This window comes from Entelurus aequoreus, linkage group LG27, assembly GCF_033978785.1.
Source record: "Entelurus aequoreus isolate RoL-2023_Sb linkage group LG27, RoL_Eaeq_v1.1, whole genome shotgun sequence".
NCBI lineage: Eukaryota > Metazoa > Chordata > Actinopteri > Syngnathiformes > Syngnathidae > Entelurus > Entelurus aequoreus.
Window position 1 is genome coordinate 24,659,769 of NC_084757.1, and position 22,500 is coordinate 24,682,268.

The 22,500-nt window shown below is 40.6% G+C and overlaps 1 protein-coding gene across 2 annotated transcripts in view; it reads left to right on the forward strand.

Annotated features, from left to right (window-relative positions):
* The window catches only part of colgalt2b (collagen beta(1-O)galactosyltransferase 2b), a 67,748-nt gene that overhangs the window by 40,723 nt on the left and 4,525 nt on the right, over positions 1-22,500 (forward strand). For both annotated transcript variants that reach the window (XM_062039292.1, XM_062039293.1), the window contains exons 2-11: positions 2,267-2,377; positions 2,453-2,570; positions 2,644-2,778; positions 2,855-3,059; positions 7,116-7,235; positions 7,476-7,549; positions 10,182-10,288; positions 18,100-18,232; positions 18,369-18,496; positions 22,407-22,500. The exon at positions 22,407-22,500 is cut by the window's right edge and continues 113 nt beyond it. In XM_062039292.1, the coding sequence (XP_061895276.1) occupies positions 2,267-2,377; positions 2,453-2,570; positions 2,644-2,778; positions 2,855-3,059; positions 7,116-7,235; positions 7,476-7,549; positions 10,182-10,288; positions 18,100-18,232; positions 18,369-18,496; positions 22,407-22,500 (1,225 nt within the window). The remainder of the gene's footprint in view (positions 1-2,266; positions 2,378-2,452; positions 2,571-2,643; positions 2,779-2,854; positions 3,060-7,115; positions 7,236-7,475; positions 7,550-10,181; positions 10,289-18,099; positions 18,233-18,368; positions 18,497-22,406) is intronic.

Here is a 22,500-nt window from a genome sequence, read left to right on the forward strand (position 1 = left end):
CGTCTTAAAGCTCACCTTTATGCATTCACACACACAGCACAAACCTTTTTACAACAATGATGAAGTGATAGAAAAAAGTAAAATATAATAAAGCTATTTGTGACAGAATGGGATAAAGTTATGCACAAGTTTCACTTTTGCATCTCATTGTTCGATTCCCAGGCTTGATGTGTTTCTGCACCAAATTGACCCTAGTGTGTGAGTGGGAATAATAATAATAATAATAATACCTGGCGCTTTTCTAAGTACCCAAAATCGCTTTACATGTTTTTCTGAACCATCAATCATTCACACCTGGTGGTGGTAAGCTACTTTCGTAGCCACAGCTGCCCTGGGGTAGACTGACGGAAGCGTGGCTGCAATTTGTGCCTACGGCCCCTCCGACCACCACCTGTCATTCATTTCACCGATGTGAGCGGCACCGGGGGCAAAGGGTGAAGTGTCCTGCCCCAGGACACAACGGAAGCGATTTTTGGATGGTAAGAGGCGGGGAGCGAACCGGCAACCCTCAGGTTTCTGGCACGGTTGCTCTACCCACTACGCCACGCCGCCCCAATGGTTGTCTTTGTCTGTCTATTCATGTTAGCCCTGTGATGAGGTGGCGATTTGTCCAAAGTGTACACTGCCTTCCGCAGTGCAGCTGGGGTAGGCTCCAGCCGACCTTCTCCCTGCCTCGCCCAAACCCCATCCCCCGCAACCCTGAGAGGAACAAGTGGTAGAAGTAGATGCAGTAGATGGATGCCCATAACTGTGGTGCGTTCAAGGGCTCTTGATTAAAGTTAGAAATAGACGCGTCAGTACTTTTGCAAGACAGGGGGAGACTAAACTCCCAGAAGAAGCACTAATAATGACATAATCATAATAATAATAATAATTATAATTCATATTATTCACTGATGATAATCCTATGTGTATCAGCTAATATATATTGTACACTCTGACTAATTGAGAATATGTTTAAGTAAATAATGACGGGTTATATGATTATTTAAAATTCATATGCTGGCCACTTTATAATTTGTTGGCACATTTTTATACAGTCGTGGTCAAAAGTTTACATACTCTTGTAAAGAACATAATGTCATGGCTGTCTTGAGTTTCCAATAGTTTCTACAACTCTTATTTTTTGTGATAGAGTGATTGGAGCACATACTTGTTGGTCACAAAAAACATTCATGAACATTGGTTCTTTTATGAATTTATTATGGGTCTACTGAAAATGACATCACAAGGACAAAGATAAGACCTTCTGGAGGAAAGTTCTGTGGTCAGATGAAACAAAAATGGAGCTGTTTGGCCACAATACCCAGCAATATGTTTGGAGGAGAAAAGGTGAGGCTTTTAATCCCAGGAACACCAAACTTACCGTCAAGCATGGTGGTGGTAGTATCATGCGCTGGGCCTGTTTTGCTGCCAATGGAACTGGTGCTTTACAGAGAGTAAATGGGACAATGTAAAAGGAGGATTAGGAGGACAACCTAAAATCATCAACCCGGAGGTTGGGTCTTGTGTGCAGTTGGGTGTTCCAACAGGACAATGACCCCAAACGCTTGTCAAAAGTGGTAAAGGAATGGCTAAATCAGGCTAGAATTAAGGTTTTAGAATGGCCTTCCCAAAGTCCTGACTTAAATGTGCGGACAATGCTGAAGAAACAAGTCCATGTCAGAAAACCAACAAATTTAGCTGAACTGCACCAATTTTGTCAAGAGGAGTGGTCAAAAATTCAACCAGAAGCTTGTGGATGGCTACCAAAAGCGCCTTATTGCAGTGAAACTTGCCAAGGGACATGTAACCAAATATTAACATTGCTGTATGTATACTTTTGACCCAGCAGATTTGCTCACATTTTCAGTAGACCCATAATAAATTCATAAAAGAACCAAACTTCATGAATGTTTTTTGTGACCAACAAGTATGTGCTCCAATCACTCTATCACAAAACAATAAGAGTTGTAGAAATGATTGGAAACTCAAGACAGCCATGACATTATGTTCTTTACAAGTGGATGTAAACGTTTGACCACGACTGTATAAAAATGTGCCAAAAAACGTGTGTTTTAAAACGTTAGTTTAAACCAAAATCCATGCACCAATTAGTTTTTTAGTGCATGCAAACATACCAAGTGTGTGTAATGGGCGGTGAAGTTGGCTTTATGGTGGGATGGAGGAGTCTTGTGTACGAGGGCCCATAATTTGATGCTCCGCCTCTGCTTTGATCCATACAAAGCTGCAGTCTAAAGACCGCCTTGTGTTTGCGGCGTTGCAGGGCAGCGAGTGACCACAATGTGGACAACACCACGTCCATGTTGAGAGAGTGGCTGAAGAACGCTCAGCGTCTCTACCATTACGTGGAGTGGCGGCCCATGGAGGAGCCCAAGTCAGTCCCTTTGGTTATAAGTCCGTGAATCCATCAGTTCATGAACGAGTGATGCTGACATTGGTCTCTGTCAAGGTCCTACACGGACGAGTGGGGTCCGAAGCACTGGCCTCCGTCCAGGTTTAATCATGTGATGAAGCTGAGACAGGCGGCACTCAAGACTGCCAAGGAACGATGGGCCGACTTCATACTGGTAATATTCCGTCAGTCGTATGCATGGACGTTACATTTCAGAACAAAATTAGTGTTATAGGTTGTGTTTGTAGTTTGTAGACAGCGACAACCTGCTGACCAATCCTCGTGTGCTCAACCTTCTCATCGCCGAGAACCTGACCCTGGTGGCCCCCATGATGGAGTCCCGCTCCCTGTACTCCAACTTCTGGTGTGGCATGACCCCCCAGGTACATCACTCAGCATCCCACGGAAAGTGCTCCTTTTCTTTTATGACCTCATGCCAAAAACACGCCGTCTTTTAAGGGTTACTACAAGCGAACTCCAGACTACCAGCCAATCAGGGAGTGGAAGCGTCAGGGCTGCTTCCCGGTTCCCATGGTGCACAGCACCTTCCTACTAGACCTGCGTCGCCAGGCCAGCCGGGATCTGACCTTCTACCCTCCTCACCCGGACTACAGCTGGTCCTTTGATGACATCATGGTGTTTGCATTCTCCGCACGTCAAGCGGGTCAGTTCGAAGCTAACGGCAAACTAGCAGATTTGGAGCAAGGCTGCAAACGCATTTAGCGTCAGGCTCCGGTCAACAGGGAGCTGCTTTTATTTGCTCACTTATTGTATGCTCGGCAACAGTCGGAACTTTATACGATGAAAGAAAGCAGACGCATGTGCATATGGTGTGTGGTTGCTGATCGGAGCGCATGCCAGTTCACAGACTTGACAAGAATGTGTTGCTTGGGGTACAGTGGGGAAGAGGCTCACAGGTTCAACAAACCCTGCTGGTTGCTGGATGAATAGCTTAGGGCCGCCACACCATTATGTAGAAGTGTCCCAGCAGGCAAAATACATTAAAACAACGTTGAAAACCTGTTGAATTAGGTCCTGACGTTGAGCAACTCAAACATAACGTTGAAACAACATGCTTTTTGACGACGTTTAATCAATGTTGGGTTCTCACGTTGATTTGACCATTGAATTTTGGTCATTTTCAACCAATATTCTACAACACAAATACAACGTTGAAACAACATGCTTTTTGACGTTTACTCAATGTCAGGTTGTGACGTTGATTTGACCTTTGAAATGTGGTCATTTCCCGACCAACAACCTGGATCTGTCACGCCAAATTTCTTCCCCCTACAAAAACCTCCCCACCCCCATTTACTTCCGGGGTCATTTCCTCTTACGTCATTTCCTCTTACTTACGTCATTTCCTCTTACGTCATTGACAGCGAACAGACAGCAAACAGAGAACTAAAAAAAACTGAATTTAACGAATAAATGTAGTTTTAATAAAGTTTGATAATGTTGATTGATAATGAATTAACTTATTGAACACTGTTATTCATTTCCGCATATGTGCAGTCAGGTATATCCTCAAGTTAATTTGTCCGATTAATACTTGTCCGATTAATACAGACGTTTTGTTAACGCTATATTATTAAAAAAAATAAACAACAAAAAAAAACAAGTATCCTTCCAGCGACAGGCAGTCAAAGCCGAAGTGCTATCGATCGCTGTCAATGACGTAAGAGGAAATGACGTAAGAGGAAATGACCCCGGAAGTAAATGGGGGGGGGGGGGGCTTGTAGGGGGAAGAAATTTGGCGTGACAGATTCAACATCAGATACCTGCTTGCTTCTTGAACCACCACAAAAATTGCTCAGGGCCGCCACACCATTTTGCAGAAGTGTCCCAGCAGGCAAAATACATTAAAACATCGTTGAGAACCTGTTGAATTAGGTCCTGACGTTGCGCAACTCATACCTAACGTTGAAACAACATGCTTTTTGACGACGTTTAATCAATGTTGGGTTCTGATGTGGATTTGACCATTGAAATGTGGTCATTTCCCAACCAACAACGTGGATCCAACGTTAGATACCTGCTTGCTTCTTGAACCACCACAAAAATTGCTCAGGGCCGCCACACCATTTTGCAGAAGTGTCCCAGCAGGCAAAATACATTAAAACAACGTTGAGAACCTGTTGAATTAGGTCCTGACGTTGCGCAACTCATACCTAACGTTGAAACAACATGCTTTTTGACGACGTTTAATCAATGTTGGGTTCTGATGTGGATTTGACCATTGAAATGTGGTCATTTCCCAACCAACAACGTGGATCCAACGTTAGATACCTGCTTGCTTCTTGAACCACCGCAAAAATTGCTTAGGGCCGCCACACCATTATGCAGAAGTGTCCCAGCAGGCACAAGACATTAAAACAACGTTGAGAACTTCTTGAATTAGGTCCTGATGTTGAGCAACTCAAACATAACGTTGAAACAACATGCTTTTTGACGACGTTTAATCAATGTTGGGTTCTCACGTTGATTTGACCATTGAATTTTGGTCATTTTCAACCAATATTCTACAACACAAATACAACGTTGAAACAACATGCTTTTTGACGTTTATTCAATGTCATGTTGTGACGTTGATTTGACCATTGAAATGTGGTCATTTCCCAATCAACAACGTGGATCCAACGTTAGATACCTGCTTGCTTCTTGAACCACCACAAAAATCGCTTAGGGCCGCCACACCATTTTGCAGAAGTGTTCCAGCAGGCACAAGACATTAAAACGTTGAAAATCTGTTGATTTAGGTCCTGATGTTGAGCAACTCAAATATAACGTTGAAACAACATGCTTTTTGACAACGTTTAATCAATGTTGGGTTCTCACGTTGATTTGACCATTGAATTTTGGTCATTTTCAACCAATATTTTACAACACAAATACAACGTTGAAACAACATGCTTTTTGACGTTTACTCAATGTCATGTTGTGACGTTGATTTGACCATTGAAATGTGGTCATTTCCAAACCAACAACGTGGATCCAACATTAGATACCTGCTTGCTTTTTGAACCACCGCAAAAATTGCTTAGGGCCGCCACACCATTTTGCAGAAGTGTCCCAGCAGGCAAAATACATTAAAACAACTTTGTGAACCTGTTGAATTAGGTCCTGACGTTGAGCAACTCAAACATAATGTTGAAACAACATGCTTTTTGATGTTTATTCAATGTCAGGTTGTGACGTTGATTTGACCATTGAAATGTGGTCATTTCCCGACCAACAACGTGGATCCAACGTTAGATACCTGCTTGCTTCTTGAACCACCACAAAAATTGCTTAGGGCCGCCACACCATTTTGCAGAAGTGTCCCTCCCAGCAGGCACAAGACATTAAAACAACGTTGAGAACTTGTTGAATTAGGTCCTGACGTTTAGCAACTCAAACATAACGTTGAAACAACATGCTTTTTGACGACGTTTAATCAATGTTGGGTTCTGACGCTGATTTGACCATAGAATTTTAGTCATTTTCAACCAATATTCTACAACACAAGTACAACGTTGAAACAACATGCTTTTTTAAGTTTATTCAATGTCATGTTGTGACGTTCATTTGACCATTGAAATGTGGTCATTTCCCAACCAACAACGTGGATCCAATGTTAGATACCTGCTTGCTTCTTGAACCACCACAAAAATTGCTTAGGGCCGCCACACCATTATGCAGAAGTGTCCCAGCAGGCAAAAGACATTAAAACAACATTGAGAACTTGTTGATTTAGGTCCTGATGTTGAGCAACTCAAACATAACGTTGAAACAACATGCTTTTTGACGACGTTTAATCAATGTTGGGTTCTGACGCTGATTTGACCATTGAATTTTGGTCATTTCCCAACTAATATTTTACAACACAAATACAATGTTGAAACAACATGCTTTTTGACGTTTATTCAATGTCATGTTTTGACGTTGATTTGACCATTGAAATGTGGTCATTTCCCAACCAACAACGTGTATCCAACGTTCGACATCAACGTCGTCTCAATTTACAAAAACTATTTTGCAACGTTGTTTAAAAGTCAGTTCGAAAGGACATGTATGTTTAATCAACGTTGGATCAATGGCTTGTGCCTGCTGCGGTATTGCATGCATCGTTGTGTGTGTTTCAAGGATTCAAGGAGCTTTATTTGTCATGCCCGTACACATTTGAAAAATTTGGACTCAGGTCCCGGCAAGTATTAAGAAAAGCAGTAATAAATAGTCGATAGGCAATAAAGAAAAACAGCTTGTGTAGTTGACTAAACTCGCTTAAATTTAATGCAAACATTTTAATGACCTTGCTTGAAATTTCTCTTACAACCAACATCTTTCCCAATTTTTTTTTGTATCATTGTATTTGGGTTTTTTTCCGTTACATTTTATTTTATTCATTTAATTCATTTAGAGTGATTTATTTTAAGATAAATGGCTTTGAATTAAATTTGCTTTAACTGTTTGCTTCAACTAAGTTTCGCATTAAATAGGTGAATTAATGTGAATTATTAACCCTAACACTAAAACGATTTTGTCTAAAAAAAATACAAATTTTGTACAATAATAATTAGTTAAACTTTAAAAGCTTTTGTTTTTCATATATTTTCATACCTTTTGTCAATTACAAGAATTCAGTAAGAAAAACAATGTATAAACATGTATTTTGTTCATTTTAATTTCCTCTTCCAAGTCCAAATGTGTAATGTGTAATGTGTCCTGTGTCCTGCAGGTGTGCAGATGTTTGTGTGCAACAGAGAGCATTATGGCTTCCTTCCCGTCCCCCTTAAGGCACAGCAGAATGTGGAGGACGAATATGAGAGCTTCACACACACCATCACGGAGGCCCTGAGTGAGCGCTAACACACACACACAAGCACACACATGCAGAGATGTACGTATACAGATGCTTTCCAGAAATCTGTCACGCCTTGCTTTGCCTCGTTGGTTCCCCTTGACCTCCACTGGCGTCTCTGATTGCATCCTGTCAGTCCTCCAAACCTTCCATCTTTCTGTCCTTTCTCTTACTTCTTCTCTATTTTCCCTCTTTCTTCATGTTAAATGATCTTGTTTGAACTGTTCCTGCCCACAGTTGACCACAATGTTGACCCTTCTGAGCACCTGTACTTGCCGCCATCGCCACAGGACACCATCGGTTTGAATAATGTGAGTTATCTTCGATCGGTGGTTCTCTGTTTTTACTTAGTACCACCTAAGAAAAAAACGTACCTCCATAATGACCAACATTAAAATACAGTAGCGTAGTAGGTCTAAATATTCATTAAAAACAAAGCAAAGGTTTTATTTAACAAGTATTTTCAATATCTTTGGCCACTGTAACGTTACACACAGTTTGAACAGTAACACTGTGTTTGAATATAGTAAAATAAAACACTGTACCGTGTTTTCAGGACTATAAAGCTCACTTAAAATCCTTTTTTTTCCTCAAAACTCGCCTGTGCACATGTATAACCCGGTGCGCCTAATGTACGGAATAATTCTGGTTTTGCTTACCGACCTTAAAGCAATTTTATTTGGTACTTGGTGTAATGACAAGTGTGACCAGTAGATGGCAGTCAAACATAAGAGATACGTGTAGACTGCACTATGATGGCAATATGATAGATAAAAAATGATAAATGGGTTATACTTGTATAGCGCTTTTCTACCTTCAAGGTACTCAAAGCGCTTTGACACTATTTCTACATTCACCCATTCACACACTGAAGGCGGGAGCTGCCATGCAAGGCACTAACCAGCAGCCATCAGGAGCAAGGGTGAAGTGTCTTGCCCAAGGACACAACGGACGTGACTATGATGGTAGAAGGTGGGGGTTGAACCCCAGTAACCAGCAACCCTCCGATTGCTGGCACGGCCACTGAAAACAACACTAACATGTTATATGTTCCATTGTAAATATAGAACATTACACACGGCGCTGAAAAATCTATCAAAAATGTTTTAGTACGACTTTGGTAAGCTATGAAGCCGCACCGCTTGATGGATTGTCGGCGCATTAAACATACGAGTATTTTTATGGTGTGTGTATAAGGTAAGACATATTATCTGGCGTTTTTGTTTTGCAATATTATGCAAAAGCAACTTTTCTTACCTTCTGGTACCTGCTGATCTGTATTTGGGATCTGCATTAATCCTGAAAAATTGCGCGCGTCCGCCTTATGTAGTCCGAGTCGACACCGTCGTCGACTTCTTTTTCTCTATCTTCTGGACATTCATCCTCCGCTGTTGCCATTTGTAGTATAAAGTAGTGTAAAGTTCTTACTTATATCTGTCAGTAAACTCGCCATGAAAGCGCTAAAACATACCGGTGTAGTGAGTTTACATTATTCACCCAAGGAACTTTAGTTATTGGAGAGTTCCGGTCGGACGGTTTTTCACGGGACACCTTGTTGTTCGTTTCCGGATGAGGAGATGCTGCTCCGTTATTGATTGAAGTAAAGTCTGAATGTCATTAAAACAGTTAGCTCCATCTTTTGACACTTCTTCCACACCCGTCCTTGCACGCTACACCGCTACAACAAAGATGACGGGGAGAAGACGCTGTCGAAGGTGAGCCACGTAAATAAGACCGCCCACAAAACGCCGCATCCGGAAGCGACTGTCAGAAAACGGCTTGAAGATGATCTGTAAAACATCATCTATGCAACATTTTGACCAAAGAACCACCTTTACATGTTATGTAGACCACAAGGAAGTGTTTTACATTTAGAAAAAAAAAATAATAATATGACTCCTTTAATGCGCCCTATAATCCGGTTGCCTTATATAAGAAAAAAGATCAAAAATAGACCATTCATCAGCAGGGCGCCTTATAATCCGGTGTGCCCTATGGTCCGGAAAATACTTTATTTTAATCAAGTGATTCTTTGGCGTACCACTAGATGGAGCCCGCGTACCACTTGTGGAACATGTACCACAGTTTGAGAATCACTTCCTTAGATTTTCGGGACCTCTCTTAGCTAATTAAGGTTTTTTTTTGATTGATTGAGACTTTTATTAGTAGGTTGCACAGTGAAGTACATATTCCTTACAATTGACCACTAAATGGTAACACCCGAATAAGTTTTTCAACTTGTTTAAGTCGGGGTCCACTTAAATTGATTCATGATACAGATATATACTATCATATATACTATCATCATAATACAGTCATCACACAAGATAATCACATTGAATTATTTACATTATTTACAATCAGGAGTGTGGAGGGGGGTGGGGGGGGGGTGGGGATATGGACATCAAGTAGTGGACATAGAGAGAGAGAGAGAGAGAGAGAGAGAGAGAGAGAGATCAGAAGGCATAAGAAAAAGAATCTGCATTTGATTGTTTACATTTGATTATTAGCAATCCGGGGAGGGTGTTAGTTTAGGGTTGTAGCTGCCTGGAGGTGAACTTTTATAGCGGTTTTGAAGGAGGATAGAGATGCCCTTTCTTTTATACCTGTTGGGAGCGCATTCCACATTGATGTGGCATAGAAAGAGAATGAGTTAAGACCTTTGTTAGTTCGGAATCTGGGTTTAACGTGGTTAGTGGAGCTCCCCCTGGTGTTGTGGTTATGGCGGTCATTTACGTTAAGGAAGTAGTTTGACATGTACTTCGGTATCAGGGAGGTGTAGCGGATTTTATAGACTAGGCTCAGTGCAAGTTGTTTAACTCTGTCCTCCACCTTGAGCCAGCCCACTTTAGAGAAGTGGGTAGGAGTCTTTCTTATTTGCTTTCCTGTATTGCTTCTTCTTTCTTTCCGCCTCATTATGTATGGAATTGGTTTTTTTCCTAGGTGTTCCTGATAAACCTGAAGCGTCGGCTGGACAGAAGAAGCCGGATGTTGAAAACAATGACCTCACTGGGCCTGCACACCACGCTGACAGACGCAGTGGACGGCAAGTAGGTCAACATCATTAAATCAAACAGTTAACCGGCACGCGTGTATTTAAATGGAAATACTTGAACTGATTAGACAGACAGATGTTTACAATGGACTGATAAACGTTTGCATTATGTTTGTATGTGAATTCAAAGATTATGTGTTTATGTAAGTGGACCGGCAGATGATTAGATTACAGTATGTGTCTTTAAAGTACCAGGAGAGTGGAAAAACAAGTTAAAAAAAGTACCAATGATAGTCACACACACACTAGGTGTGGCGAAATTATTCTCTGCATTTGACCCATCACCCTTGATCACCCCCTGGGAGGTGAGGAGAGCAGTGAGCAGCAGCAGTGGCCGCGCCCGGGAATCATTTTTGGTTATCTAACCCCCAATTCCAACCCTTGATGCTGAGTGTCAAGCAGGGAGGTAATGGGTCCCATTTTTATAGTCTTTGGTATGACTCGGCCGGGGTTTGAACTCATGACCTACCGATCTCAAGGCGGACACTCTAACCACTAGGCCACTAAGTAGTTGCCTCTATATTGAAGCTAATGTAATATATATCGGATTTATAACACCAAAATACTTACAAAGTTTGCGAGTAATTAGATATCATTAAAATAGTATCAATCTCACAGAGATTCCGTAGTAAGTTTGAGAGATAATGAACAAGCCACGTACAAGTGGGAACCACAGATCCTTTCACAACCAACAACAATGCAAATCATGCACTCCGTGGGAGCCAACGACGACGACTTTGGGAAAAATTATTAGCAAAACATTATATTTTTGAGCCTGAATATAAGGAAGGTGAGCTACAAGTTTTAGAAGCTGTGTGATAAACACTAAGCATCCTGTAGCAGTATAGCTATGTGCTAAACAAGAAATACAAACTACATAATAAAACAATCACTTACTGTACAATGTCTGCTCTCACTGGGATGACGACTGATGGGATGTTCATATCTTCCCGTTTAATTGAAAAATGGATCATTATCCACACGAAGGGTTAAAAAGAAAAGTTGCTGTAGACGCTGGACTTCGGTCTTGTCGTGTTTTTCTCTCCGTTTCCAGGTATAAGTTGAATGTCACAGATGAACAACTTCTCGGTTTATGGGTTATACTTGTATAGCGCTTTTCTACCTTGAAGGTACTCAAAGCGCTTTGACGCTATTTCCACATTCACCCATTCACACACACATTCGCACACTGATGGCGGGTGCTGCCATGCAAGGCCCTAACCACGACCCATCAGGAGCAAGGGTGAAGTGTCTTGCTCAAGGACACAAAGGACGTGACTAGGTTGGTAGAAGCACAGGATCGAACCAGGAACCCTCAGGTTGCTGGCAAGGCCACTCTCCCAACCGCGCCACGCTGTCCCCAAGTATAACCAATATATGTACAAGTATAACCCATAACTTCTCGGTTTATGGCTAAATTCTCCTATTATCCAGATGAGAGGCATGATTTATAATCTAGAATTAACTTCCATCAGCTGAGACGCGATCTGCACACCAACAGCAGAACACTGGCCGGCTCATTATAGCAGCATAAGCTAGTTAGCTCTGTTATTAATGCGCTGCTGAAAAATACTTTGTCTGTGTTAGCGGTATTTAGACGGTATTTCCACATACTTTGCGAATTGTAAATACAATTAAATAGGGTTTAACGGATACACTGAAACACAATTTAGCATATAAAGTCAACTTGTTTTTAAAAGATTAAAGATTAAAGTACCAATGATTGTCACACACACACTAGATGTGGTGAAATTTGTCCTCTGCATTTGTCCCATCCCCTTGGGGAGCAGTGGGCAGCAGCGGCGCCGCGCCCGGGAATCATTTTGGTGATTTAACCCCCAACTCCAACCCTTTGTTGCTGAGTGCCAAGCAGGGAGGTTATGGGTCCCATTTTTCTACTCTACTGGTACTTTAAGTGGACATTATTTATGTGTCTGTGTGTGTGTGTGTGTGTGTTCTTGTATTTCTACCCTTCTTGGGACATCAACAAAGAAAAGTACCGTCCATATGAGGACCGGTGAACAAGTTAGGACATAAATCATGGTCCCAATATGGAAAACCATTGCATCTATTAGAGAACGTCTCATTTTCACCCCTGGTGGTGAAATCTATCAAAATTAGGGTGGTCCCAAGAAGGGGGGATTTTTCAAATTGCTCCCCCACGGTCAACATATGTAATAACAAGTGTGTGTAAGAAATGTAAATGCGCCCCAAAATTAATAACAATAAAATATGTACATAGAGACATACTGTAATAACCTGAAGTACCGTATTTTCCGCACTATAATGCGCACCGGATTATAAGGCGCACCTTCAATGAATGGCATATTTCAAAACTTTGTTCATATATAAGGCGCACCGGATTATAAGGCGCACCTATGCATTCATTAGATCAGTGGTTCTTAACCTTGTTGGAGGTACCGAACCCCACCAGGTTCATAGGCGCATTCACCGAACCCTTCTTTAGTGAAAAATAAAATGTTGGTTTTTTTCAAATTCAAGACAAAGTTATATGTTTTTGGTAACACTTTAGTATGGGGAACATATTCTAAGTAACAAAGACTTAATTTAGAGTTATTTGGTTAGGGTTAGAGGGTTAGGGCCAGGGTTAGAGGGTTAGGGTTATAATAAGGCATTAATAAGTACTTAATGACTAGTTAAGAGCCAATATGTTACTAATTTGCATGTTAATAAGCAACTAATTAATGGTGAATATGTTCCCCATACTAAAGTGTTACCATGTTTTTTTACTGGTGCACAAAATGAACCGTGCATGAACATCACCTTGTTCAAAGAACAAAACCAACACAGTGCATAAACTCACAACAAATTACACACCTGCAAACCAGTGTGACTTCTGCTGTTGCCGTATCCGTAGTACGGCGATAGGGAGAAGTTTTTATTTACACGATGAGTCGGGTGTGTTTTGACCTCCGCCGAACCCCTGAGCCCGGCTCACCGAACCCCTAGGGTTCGATCGAACCCAGGTTAAGAACCACTGCATTAGATGGAGCTGCGCTAAAGGGAATGTCAACAAAACAGTCAGATAGGTCAGTCAAACTTTATTAAAAGATTACAAACCAGCGTTCTGACAACTCTGTTCACTCCCAAAATGAATAAACAGCTGATTTGCTCGTGTTACGGTAAATCAAACAATCACAATATAGTAACACTCGAAATAGTGCAGAGCAATAACAATATCAGTAACTCAACGTTGTTCAAACATTAATGTCACACAACACAACACACAAAATAAACATGTAAAGCTCACTTTATGAAGTTATTCCTCATCCACGAATCCCTCGAATTCTTCTTCTTCATTGTCCGAATTAAAAAGTTGGGCGAATACGGCATCCAACATCTCGTCGAAGTCGTCATTAATCGAGTCAGTGTCGCTGCTGTTGTCCAGCAGTTCAGTGACAATTCCTGCCTTCCTAAAAGCTCGGACCACAGTTGAGACTGATCTATCAGCCCAGGCATTTACCATCCACTGGCAGATAGTGGCGTATGTCGTCCGGCGCTGTCTCCCTGTCCTGGTGAACGTGTGTTCGCCTTCTGTCATCCGTGTTCTACTGCGTGACTGATCGCCTTGAGTTTAAACTCTGCGTCGTATTGCGTGTCTCTTAATAGGAGCCATTTTGGGGTCTTTACATAAACGCACAAATTGAAATGAAACGTCATATATCCCAGCATGCACGCTTCTTCTTCTTCTACGGGGGCGGCTGCTTACCATAGAAGAAGAACTTCTTCTTCTATGGGGGAAAATGAAGTTGGCGGCTGCTTACCGTAGTTGCGAGACCTAAACTTTATGAAAATGAAGTTTAGGTTTGTTGTTGCTCAATATTGGTCCATATATAAGGCGCACCAGATTATAAGGCGCACTGTCAGCTTTTGAGAAAATTTGAGGTTTTTAGGTGCGCCTTATAGTGCGGAAAATACGGTAAATAGTGAAGATTAAAAAACAATTACAAACAAAAAATTCAACATAAAAAATAAAAGCTTACCTTTTTATATTTGCATAGTATGTATATATTATTAATGTTGTAAATATAAATCTAAAAAGGGTGGCCCTAAAGAGGTAGGCATTTTTCGGAGGTCTCAAGAAGGTAACAACTAAAATAATGTGTGTGTGCGTGTGTGCGTGCGTGCGTGCGTGCGTGCGTGCGTGCGTGCGTGCGTGCGTGCGTGCGTGCGTGCGTGCGTGCGTGCGTGTGGTCAGACAAGCTTTTAGCAAAATTGACAAACACATGTTTACATTATGACTGTATGTGAAGGGGCAAACCGATGTTAGCAGTATCTGTTAATTGACGGACCTGTTTTCATTATGTGTATATGTGAATGGACAAACAGGAGGTTACCATATGTGTGTATGTGAATTGACAGACTCATTATTTTACTATTTGTTTATATGATGTGTGTGTATGTGAAATTGACGGATGGATTTTTACATTAGACTTGTGTGTGAACAGTCAGATGCTTACATAACAATAGATGTGTATTAGATTGACAATTGTTTCCATATGTGTACTGTACATCCGTGGTCCCCAAACTTTTTTGCACCACGGACCGGTTTAATGTAGGCATTATTTTCAGGGACCGGCTTTCTACTTGTGCCAGATAAATACGGCAAGAATAAGTGCATGCAAAATACAACTCACTATAACGCTGAATTAGTATTTCTTTGCAATGAGATGCAGATGGAAATCAGCCTTTGGCTACAATCTGTCACTTTTCTGCCTGATATGTTCATTAATGTGCATTGTATCATGTCACAAAGTTATAACAAATATAACAAATGGCAACTTCCCATGAGGAGTTTTATTGTACATCTATAAACAAGCTCATTGGTGTGTCTAGTACACAGGTGTCAAACTCAAGGCCCGCGGGCCAGATCTGGCCCTCCACATCATTTTATATGGCCCGCAAAAGCCTGGAAATAACATGTTTCAATAAAATACCTTATATTTTCTTTCTCTACTTTCTTATTTTCTTACTAAAGGTATTAGGGTTTTTTTTTCTAGTTTGACAGGGGAAAAAATAGTGTCCAATATTGCAAGATATATTATATTATCTAACTTTGTTGGTCAAAATCCAAATAAATACTTAAATATCTGCTTAACTCATGATTTCGAAGAAAGTTATCCATCAAATTGTACACTATAAAACTGACCAATAGATCCATCCATCCATCCGTTTTCTACCGCTTGTCCCTTTCGGGGTTGCGGGGGGTGCTGGAGCCTATCTCAGCTGCATTCGGGCGGAAGGCGGGGTACACCCTGGACAAGTCGCCACCTCATCGCAGGGCCAACACAGATAGACAGACAACATTCACACTCACATTCACACACTAGGGCCAATTTTAGTGTTGCCAATCAACCTATCCCCAAGTGCATGTCTTTGGGGGTGGGAGGAAGCCGGAGTACCCGGAGGGAACCCACGCAGTCACGGGGAGAACATGCAAACTCCACACAGAAAGATCCCGAGCGCAGGATCGAACCCAGGATCTTCGCATTGTGAGGCAGACGCACTATCCCCTGGTGCACCGTGCTGCCCCTGACCAATAGATATTACTGTAAAATTTATGGAGTTTTTTTTACAGCATATTACTGTAAGTTGGAAAAAAAATGACCAATGTTAGTTTTTTTACAGTAAAATTCTGTCGACTGAGCTGTCAGTTTTGTTGTTGTTGTTTTTTTACTGTAAAATCCACGGTTGATGATTTTATGGTATGACATTTTATTATGGTAAAAAACTGTACTGTATTTTTATTTAAGGTAATATGTTGTAAAAATAATATATATATTTTTTAAAACGCCATATATTTTACTGGTAACTAAGCTGCCAGTTTTTTTCCGTAAAAAACCGTGGTAAAATCGGCAGATTTTTTTTACTCTTTACGTAAAAAATTTTTTAAATATTTAAATTCATAGGCAAATTCCTTAATTATTTACTCTTACAAGCGGCCCTCTAATGACAGCCATGATGTGGCCCTCAATGAAAACAAGTTTGACACCCATGGTCTGGTGGGACTAGGGATGATACTCGAACCCGATTTTCCCGGTTGTTGGATAAGAAAAGAACCGAGTCCTCGGACTCGAATCCCTTTTTGAGAACCGGTACCCGTTATCGAGACCACTATAGTTCTTTATTCGAATCCCTGGGAACGAATCCCGTCCCGACCAGAAATGCCCCTTGAGACATCACAAGAAATGACGTCACGTAGCTCAGTCATTAGGCGCAGATAGGCAAAGCAGGAAAAACAATGGACCGGAAAAAAGCGCTCCAAAGTGTAATAAAGTTCAAAACAAAAGGTATAATCCAATGAATAACTTTACTGAGAGATTTGAGCAGGGTACAAACACATGACGAACACTTTTACGACCAACCGGAAACATAGCAACCAGGCTAGCAACGCACCTCCTTTACGGCAGCTGTCGCAACGTTCTTAAAGCAACCGCAGCACATACATATATATACAACACATCTCCCTTTTTTAACTTTTGTTTTTCTTTCCTTGTAAACAAAACAAAATCACACTGTATATGTGTTGTCTGTCTAATTATAAATAATGCAAACGAGGCGTGTTGGCTGAGTTCTTGACGTTTACTTTCACAGCGTGCTCATAACCTCATTCTTAGCTGCCGGGTGGCGACATGTAACAACACTTTTCGGGGCTACCGCGCATGCTCGTCACTCCCGTTGCATGCTGGGTAGTGTAGTTGTTATATTCCCTGGCTCATAACATCACATCTATCCCCCTATTAAGAAATAATGTTAACTCAATAAAGTGTATTTCTTTTTTTAGCTTTAACTTTTCAATTTTTAGCATTGTAACCACATTTGCAAACAACTTTTCTCTTCATAGAATTTGCTTTCAATAAAGAAATAAAGTGCAAAAATGTGAAAGCATCACAACAAACAGTTACAGTATGTCAAATAGCAGCAGAAGTGCACTTTTTGGAGAGCTGTATTATTTTCAGTTTTGTGCCCAAGGGACTGATTTTATTTAACACTATATTATTATTTATACACCTATAGTGATCACAGAGACAGCTTGTTTTTGTGTAACTGTATATATTTTTCTGAAAAATCCCACTTAATATACTTTAGGTAACAACAGTCAATATTTATTTTTTTTATTTTATTTTTTTAGGGTGGTAACAGTCAATATTTATTTATTTATAAGTTTTTATTTTTTCTTATATAATAAAAGTGAGCTTTTGTTAAACCAAATATTGTGTGTTTTTTTCCATATACAACAACCTATCTGGACTCGATAAGAGAATCGATAAGGAATCGGTTCGATAAGAGGATTCGATAATAGGCTCGAACTCGATAATTTCTTATCAAACATCATCCCTAGGTGGGACATGCCAAAGTTAAATCGGAGAAAATGCAGTCCTTTATAAAAAATTTTTTTTTTTTTTTTTTTTTTTATTTTTTTTTTTTTTTTTAATTATTTTATTAAATAATTTATAAATTATTTAATGTTTCTCTCCGGCCTGGTAGCAAATGCGTCATGGACTGGTACCTGTTTCCCGGACCGGTGGTTGGGGACCACTGCTGTACAGTATGCGAATGGACAGACAGATGATGTGGATTGAACCATAACAATGTTCAGCAATTGAAATGTTTTGTCTTATCTCACTTTCTTATCCAAGCCTCAGGATAGACTTCCCCTTCACTGTGCTCAGTCTAATCCTGCTGAGAAAGTCCTAATCCCTCTCCTCCCACCTGGCAGCCTTTCATAGCCACACGCTGGAACTTGCTGTAGCTTTTTGACTTCTTCTTCTCTCCCTCTCTCAGAGCCCTGAACACGTCCCAGCTGCAGGCCCTAGGAATAGAAATGATGCCGGACTACAAGGACCCATACTCAGGCCGGGTCCTGACCAGAGGCGAGATCGGCTGCTTCCTCAGCCATCACTCCATCTGGAGACAGGTGAATGTATCGGCCCACCTTGAAGCCACAACCTGTCAAAGCATGTTGGTCGTTCGGAGCATTAAACACGGCTTTTGCGTGTCTTGTCAAGATGAGGCAAAAACTGGGTGGTGTTTTGTTATTTTGGGTTGCACAGGTGGTGGAGCGTGGCCTACAGAAAGTTCTTGTTTTAGAGGACGACGTGAGGTTTGAACCTCGGTTCAAGCGACGGCTACAGGCGATCATGGACGACGTAGACAAAGCCCAGCTGGACTGGGACCTCATGTAAGAACTTCTTTGGCTTGGTTTTGTCGCGTTTCAGCATGGTGTGGTGTTGGTGTTTCCAAGGTTGCAGAGGACAGCAGGCAGCTTGAATGTAAGAATGAAATATTTAATCCAATAACAAGGCAAGAAAAAAACACAAGCGCACGTTAAACCTAGCATGGCATGAGCAACGCCAGCAGTCAAAGCCTCATAGTATCATAGAGCGAAATAACTCAACAGTGATGAGCAAAAACTCTGCCAGATGGGGCATGATTGGGATTAGCAGCAGGTGTGCCCGAATCACCAAACAGAAGTCGGTGTGTAATGCTCAGCGCTCCTAGCAATAGGAAAGTAAACAAGGCAGGACTACGAGTGCTGGCAACATGCACTAAACCAGACCTGGGCATTCTGCGGCCCTTTGTGCGTCCCTGTCCGGCCCGCGTGAGGCCAATCATAAATTACAAAATACATTTAAAAAAGTATCTATGTCGAGTGTGCAATACAACGGTGCTGCTTTTGTTTTGAAAAGCCTTATTTGTATTACTTCCGTGTGGACGTATGCTCGTGTGTGATTGTGAGTGAATGTGAACAGCTGCAATCACAAATTACAAAATAAAGTTGAAAAAACATCTATGTCGTGCGCGCAATACAACTGTGCTGCTTTTATTTTGAAAAGTGTTATATGTCCGTGTGTAACCTGTGAGTGAAGGTGCACAGCGACAAGTGATGCACGGTTTACACCCGAGACGCTAAAAAAAAAAAAAAGTTGATGACGAATGGCGTGTTTTCAACAAGACATGGACTGCCGAGCAACGTTCCCTCTAAGGTGCGCGCCTGCGCAATTGCGCACTGCTCAAGCGTCCTCTGCGCACAGCAAATATATGCCCCGCACCAAATCAAATCCCATCTGAATTCTAAACAAAATAAACACATTTATTCTGTGTAATTTTGCAATGCAACTTTGAGTGACAGTGACAACAAGCGGCCCTAACGGTGTTTGTCAACACCGTTCAATTGAACACCGTTCAATTATTGTAACGTCTATCGAGATGCTTCGAGGCCAGGAATTATATTGATCACTTTATTGAGCAAAACTGTTTATATTCGGCCATAACCACACCAAAAACATGAGTAAAACACTTCTATCTCAAAAAACTACTCATTTTCTGCCGTACAAACCAGGCCAAAACCAACTTGTCATCTGTCACCAACACGCATACCACTAAACCACTGCTGCGTTTATGGCCACTATGGTCGGACAACTCAAACACCACATAAAGTTACACTATGACTCCTCAGTCATACGTGTGCTTATTCTACTGTCATTTATTATTAATGTTAATTTATTTATATTAATCATGGAATGCTGTTACTAGAGAAAGTTACAGGAATGCACACTTCATCCTATGCTTACATTTCATTGTGCAACATGAGGATGTTTAAGGGGAACTAAATGTGATCTCTAAAAGGGGTACAAATGATTTCCAAAGCAGTGCTTTTGGTATAAAGTTAAGTTAGGTTAAATGAAAGTATTATTATTAATTATTATTATTATTATTATTATTATTAATCTTACGGTATATATCAAAAATAATACTGAGCAAAATTTCATTGAAATATTGTCGACGTGGCCCTCCAGCAGTGCTCGGGTTGCTCATGCGGCCCCCTGTAAAAATTAATTGCCCACCCCACCACTAAACTAAGAAGAGTAACAGGTCATGACAGGTTTTACGCACATCACAATTATGGCTGCTCTCAGAAGGCTGTTTGTAACTGTGACTATACACTGTATGAATAAATATAAACGTATGATAGACTTGTTACACAATTTGCATCAGCAACATATACAATGATGTGGTGGGCCACTTTAAATAATGTGGCAGGCAACATTAAATCTTGTGGTGGGCCGCATAAAATGATGTGTAGGGCGACTGGGGCCATTCTGAATGATGTGGCCGACCACATAAAGCAGGGGTCCCCAAACTACGGCCCGCCAGCGTCCAAAATCTGGGCTGCGGGAAGTCCCAAGTTAAAAAAAAATTATATTAATAATTTTTTTTTATTACATTTTTTTTAAATCTGTCCTATCTAATCCATTTTCTACCGCTTGTTAGTCTCGGTGTCTCCTAGCCACTCAGGCAAATCATATTGTCTAAAAATGCATTTTCCCATCAATAACATATACAGTATATATATACAGTATATATATACAGCCCGGCCCCCGACCAAATTTTTTTAACCCAATGTGGCCCCCGAGTCAAAACGTTTGGGGACCCCTGACATAAAGTATTGCAGATTTGCCCCCTGGACTTGAGTTTGAAACCTGTGTTCTAAAATAATCGCAATATGTAGCCATTACAATCAATATAAGACAAATCTAAATAAAGGATTACTCTTTTTAAAACCTGTTTTTGGACATTTAATACAAAATCAAAGATATTAAAAACAACAAATATGTTTTGCATGTATAAATCTCTGAAACCCGACTGTAAGGCCATCAATCATAATGCACATGCTTTTCTTTAGCTTTGGTTTGTCAGTTTGTTTTTCTCTAAAGGGTATTTAAATCACCAGTATTAGACCTTAATTTAAGGCACTCTGAATATAAAACAACTCATTTAAAAATATATATTTTTACGGCAAAATTGAAGATAAAAAAAAATATATACAACCTGCCTTTGAAACGTCTAATAACGTCTTATGCTCGGGTTTATACAGCTTTGTTCTTAAGATGTACCTGAAGATAGTGTGTGTGCGTGTGCATGCATGTGTGTGTTTGTGTGTTTTTGCCCTGTTTTAATTGTGAAGTGAAGTGAATTATATTTATATAGCGCTTTTCTCTAGTGACTCAAAGCGCTTTACATAGTGAAACCCAATATCTAAGTTACATTTAAACCAGTGTGGGTGGCACTGGGAGCAGGTGGGTAAAGTGTCTTGCCCAAGGACACAACGGCAATGACTAGGATGGCGGAAGCGGGGATCGAACCTGGAACCCTCAAGTTGCTGGCATGGCCACTCTACCAACCAAGCTATAACACTAATAATGATCGTGTTTAATCATCAAACATGAGCAAAAATCAAACACATTGTCCACTCCTATGTTAATAGTGCTGTATTATTTTGAATTTGTCTGTCCAAAATACAATTATTAAAGTTAAAAATTCCATTTAATTGCATTTATTGCGATTATTTATGAGTTAACTACAGACAAATGCGATTAATCGCGGTTGAATATTTTAATCGCTTGACAGCGCTAATTTGAAGACAAAACATTTAGAATAGAATAGAAGAATAGAATGGACTTTATTTTCATTATATTTGCATATATAACGAGATTAAGGACTCCAATTTAAGGTGCGGTAGTGGTTAAGCTTATTATAAGCTTATTATAAGCTTATTATAAGTTTATTATTCTAAAGGCTATCTTATTAAGCTGGCCTTTGAGACTTCTTCTCAGAAAAAAAACATTATTTTATCCAGTATTCTTCGGATGTACCTGACATTTCTTAAAAAGACATAAAAAGACAAAGTTTTTGCACCAACTGCTTGTTTGCTTGTGTAAACAATCAAATAACAAATGAATATAAGACAACTCAAGTCATTTAAGACTACGGTATGCCCTCTCTTATTGTCCACAGGTTTTTGTTTCACTTGTTTTCTCTGAGAAAACCTCAATTTTTTACTTTTTGCCTCAGTGACACGAATATAAGACGACCCCTCTTTTTCAAGACTTCTCTTTGGACAAAAAGTATTTACCATTTTGACACTGCCTGCTAGGTTGCAAGTACACATCTCTAGGAGACGCTCTGTCTTCAAAACATTTTTCTATTAGAAAAATGGTGTCTTATATTTGGGCATATTCAGGTGTACCTAATGTGGTGGCCAGTTTGTGGAAATAATGATTGGATCTTCTTCCATCGTCTTCCTTCAGCTACGTGGGGCGCAAGCGCATGCAGGTGCAGCAGCCTGAGCGCTCGGTGGATGGTGTCAACAACCTGGTGGTGGCCGACTACTCGTACTGGACG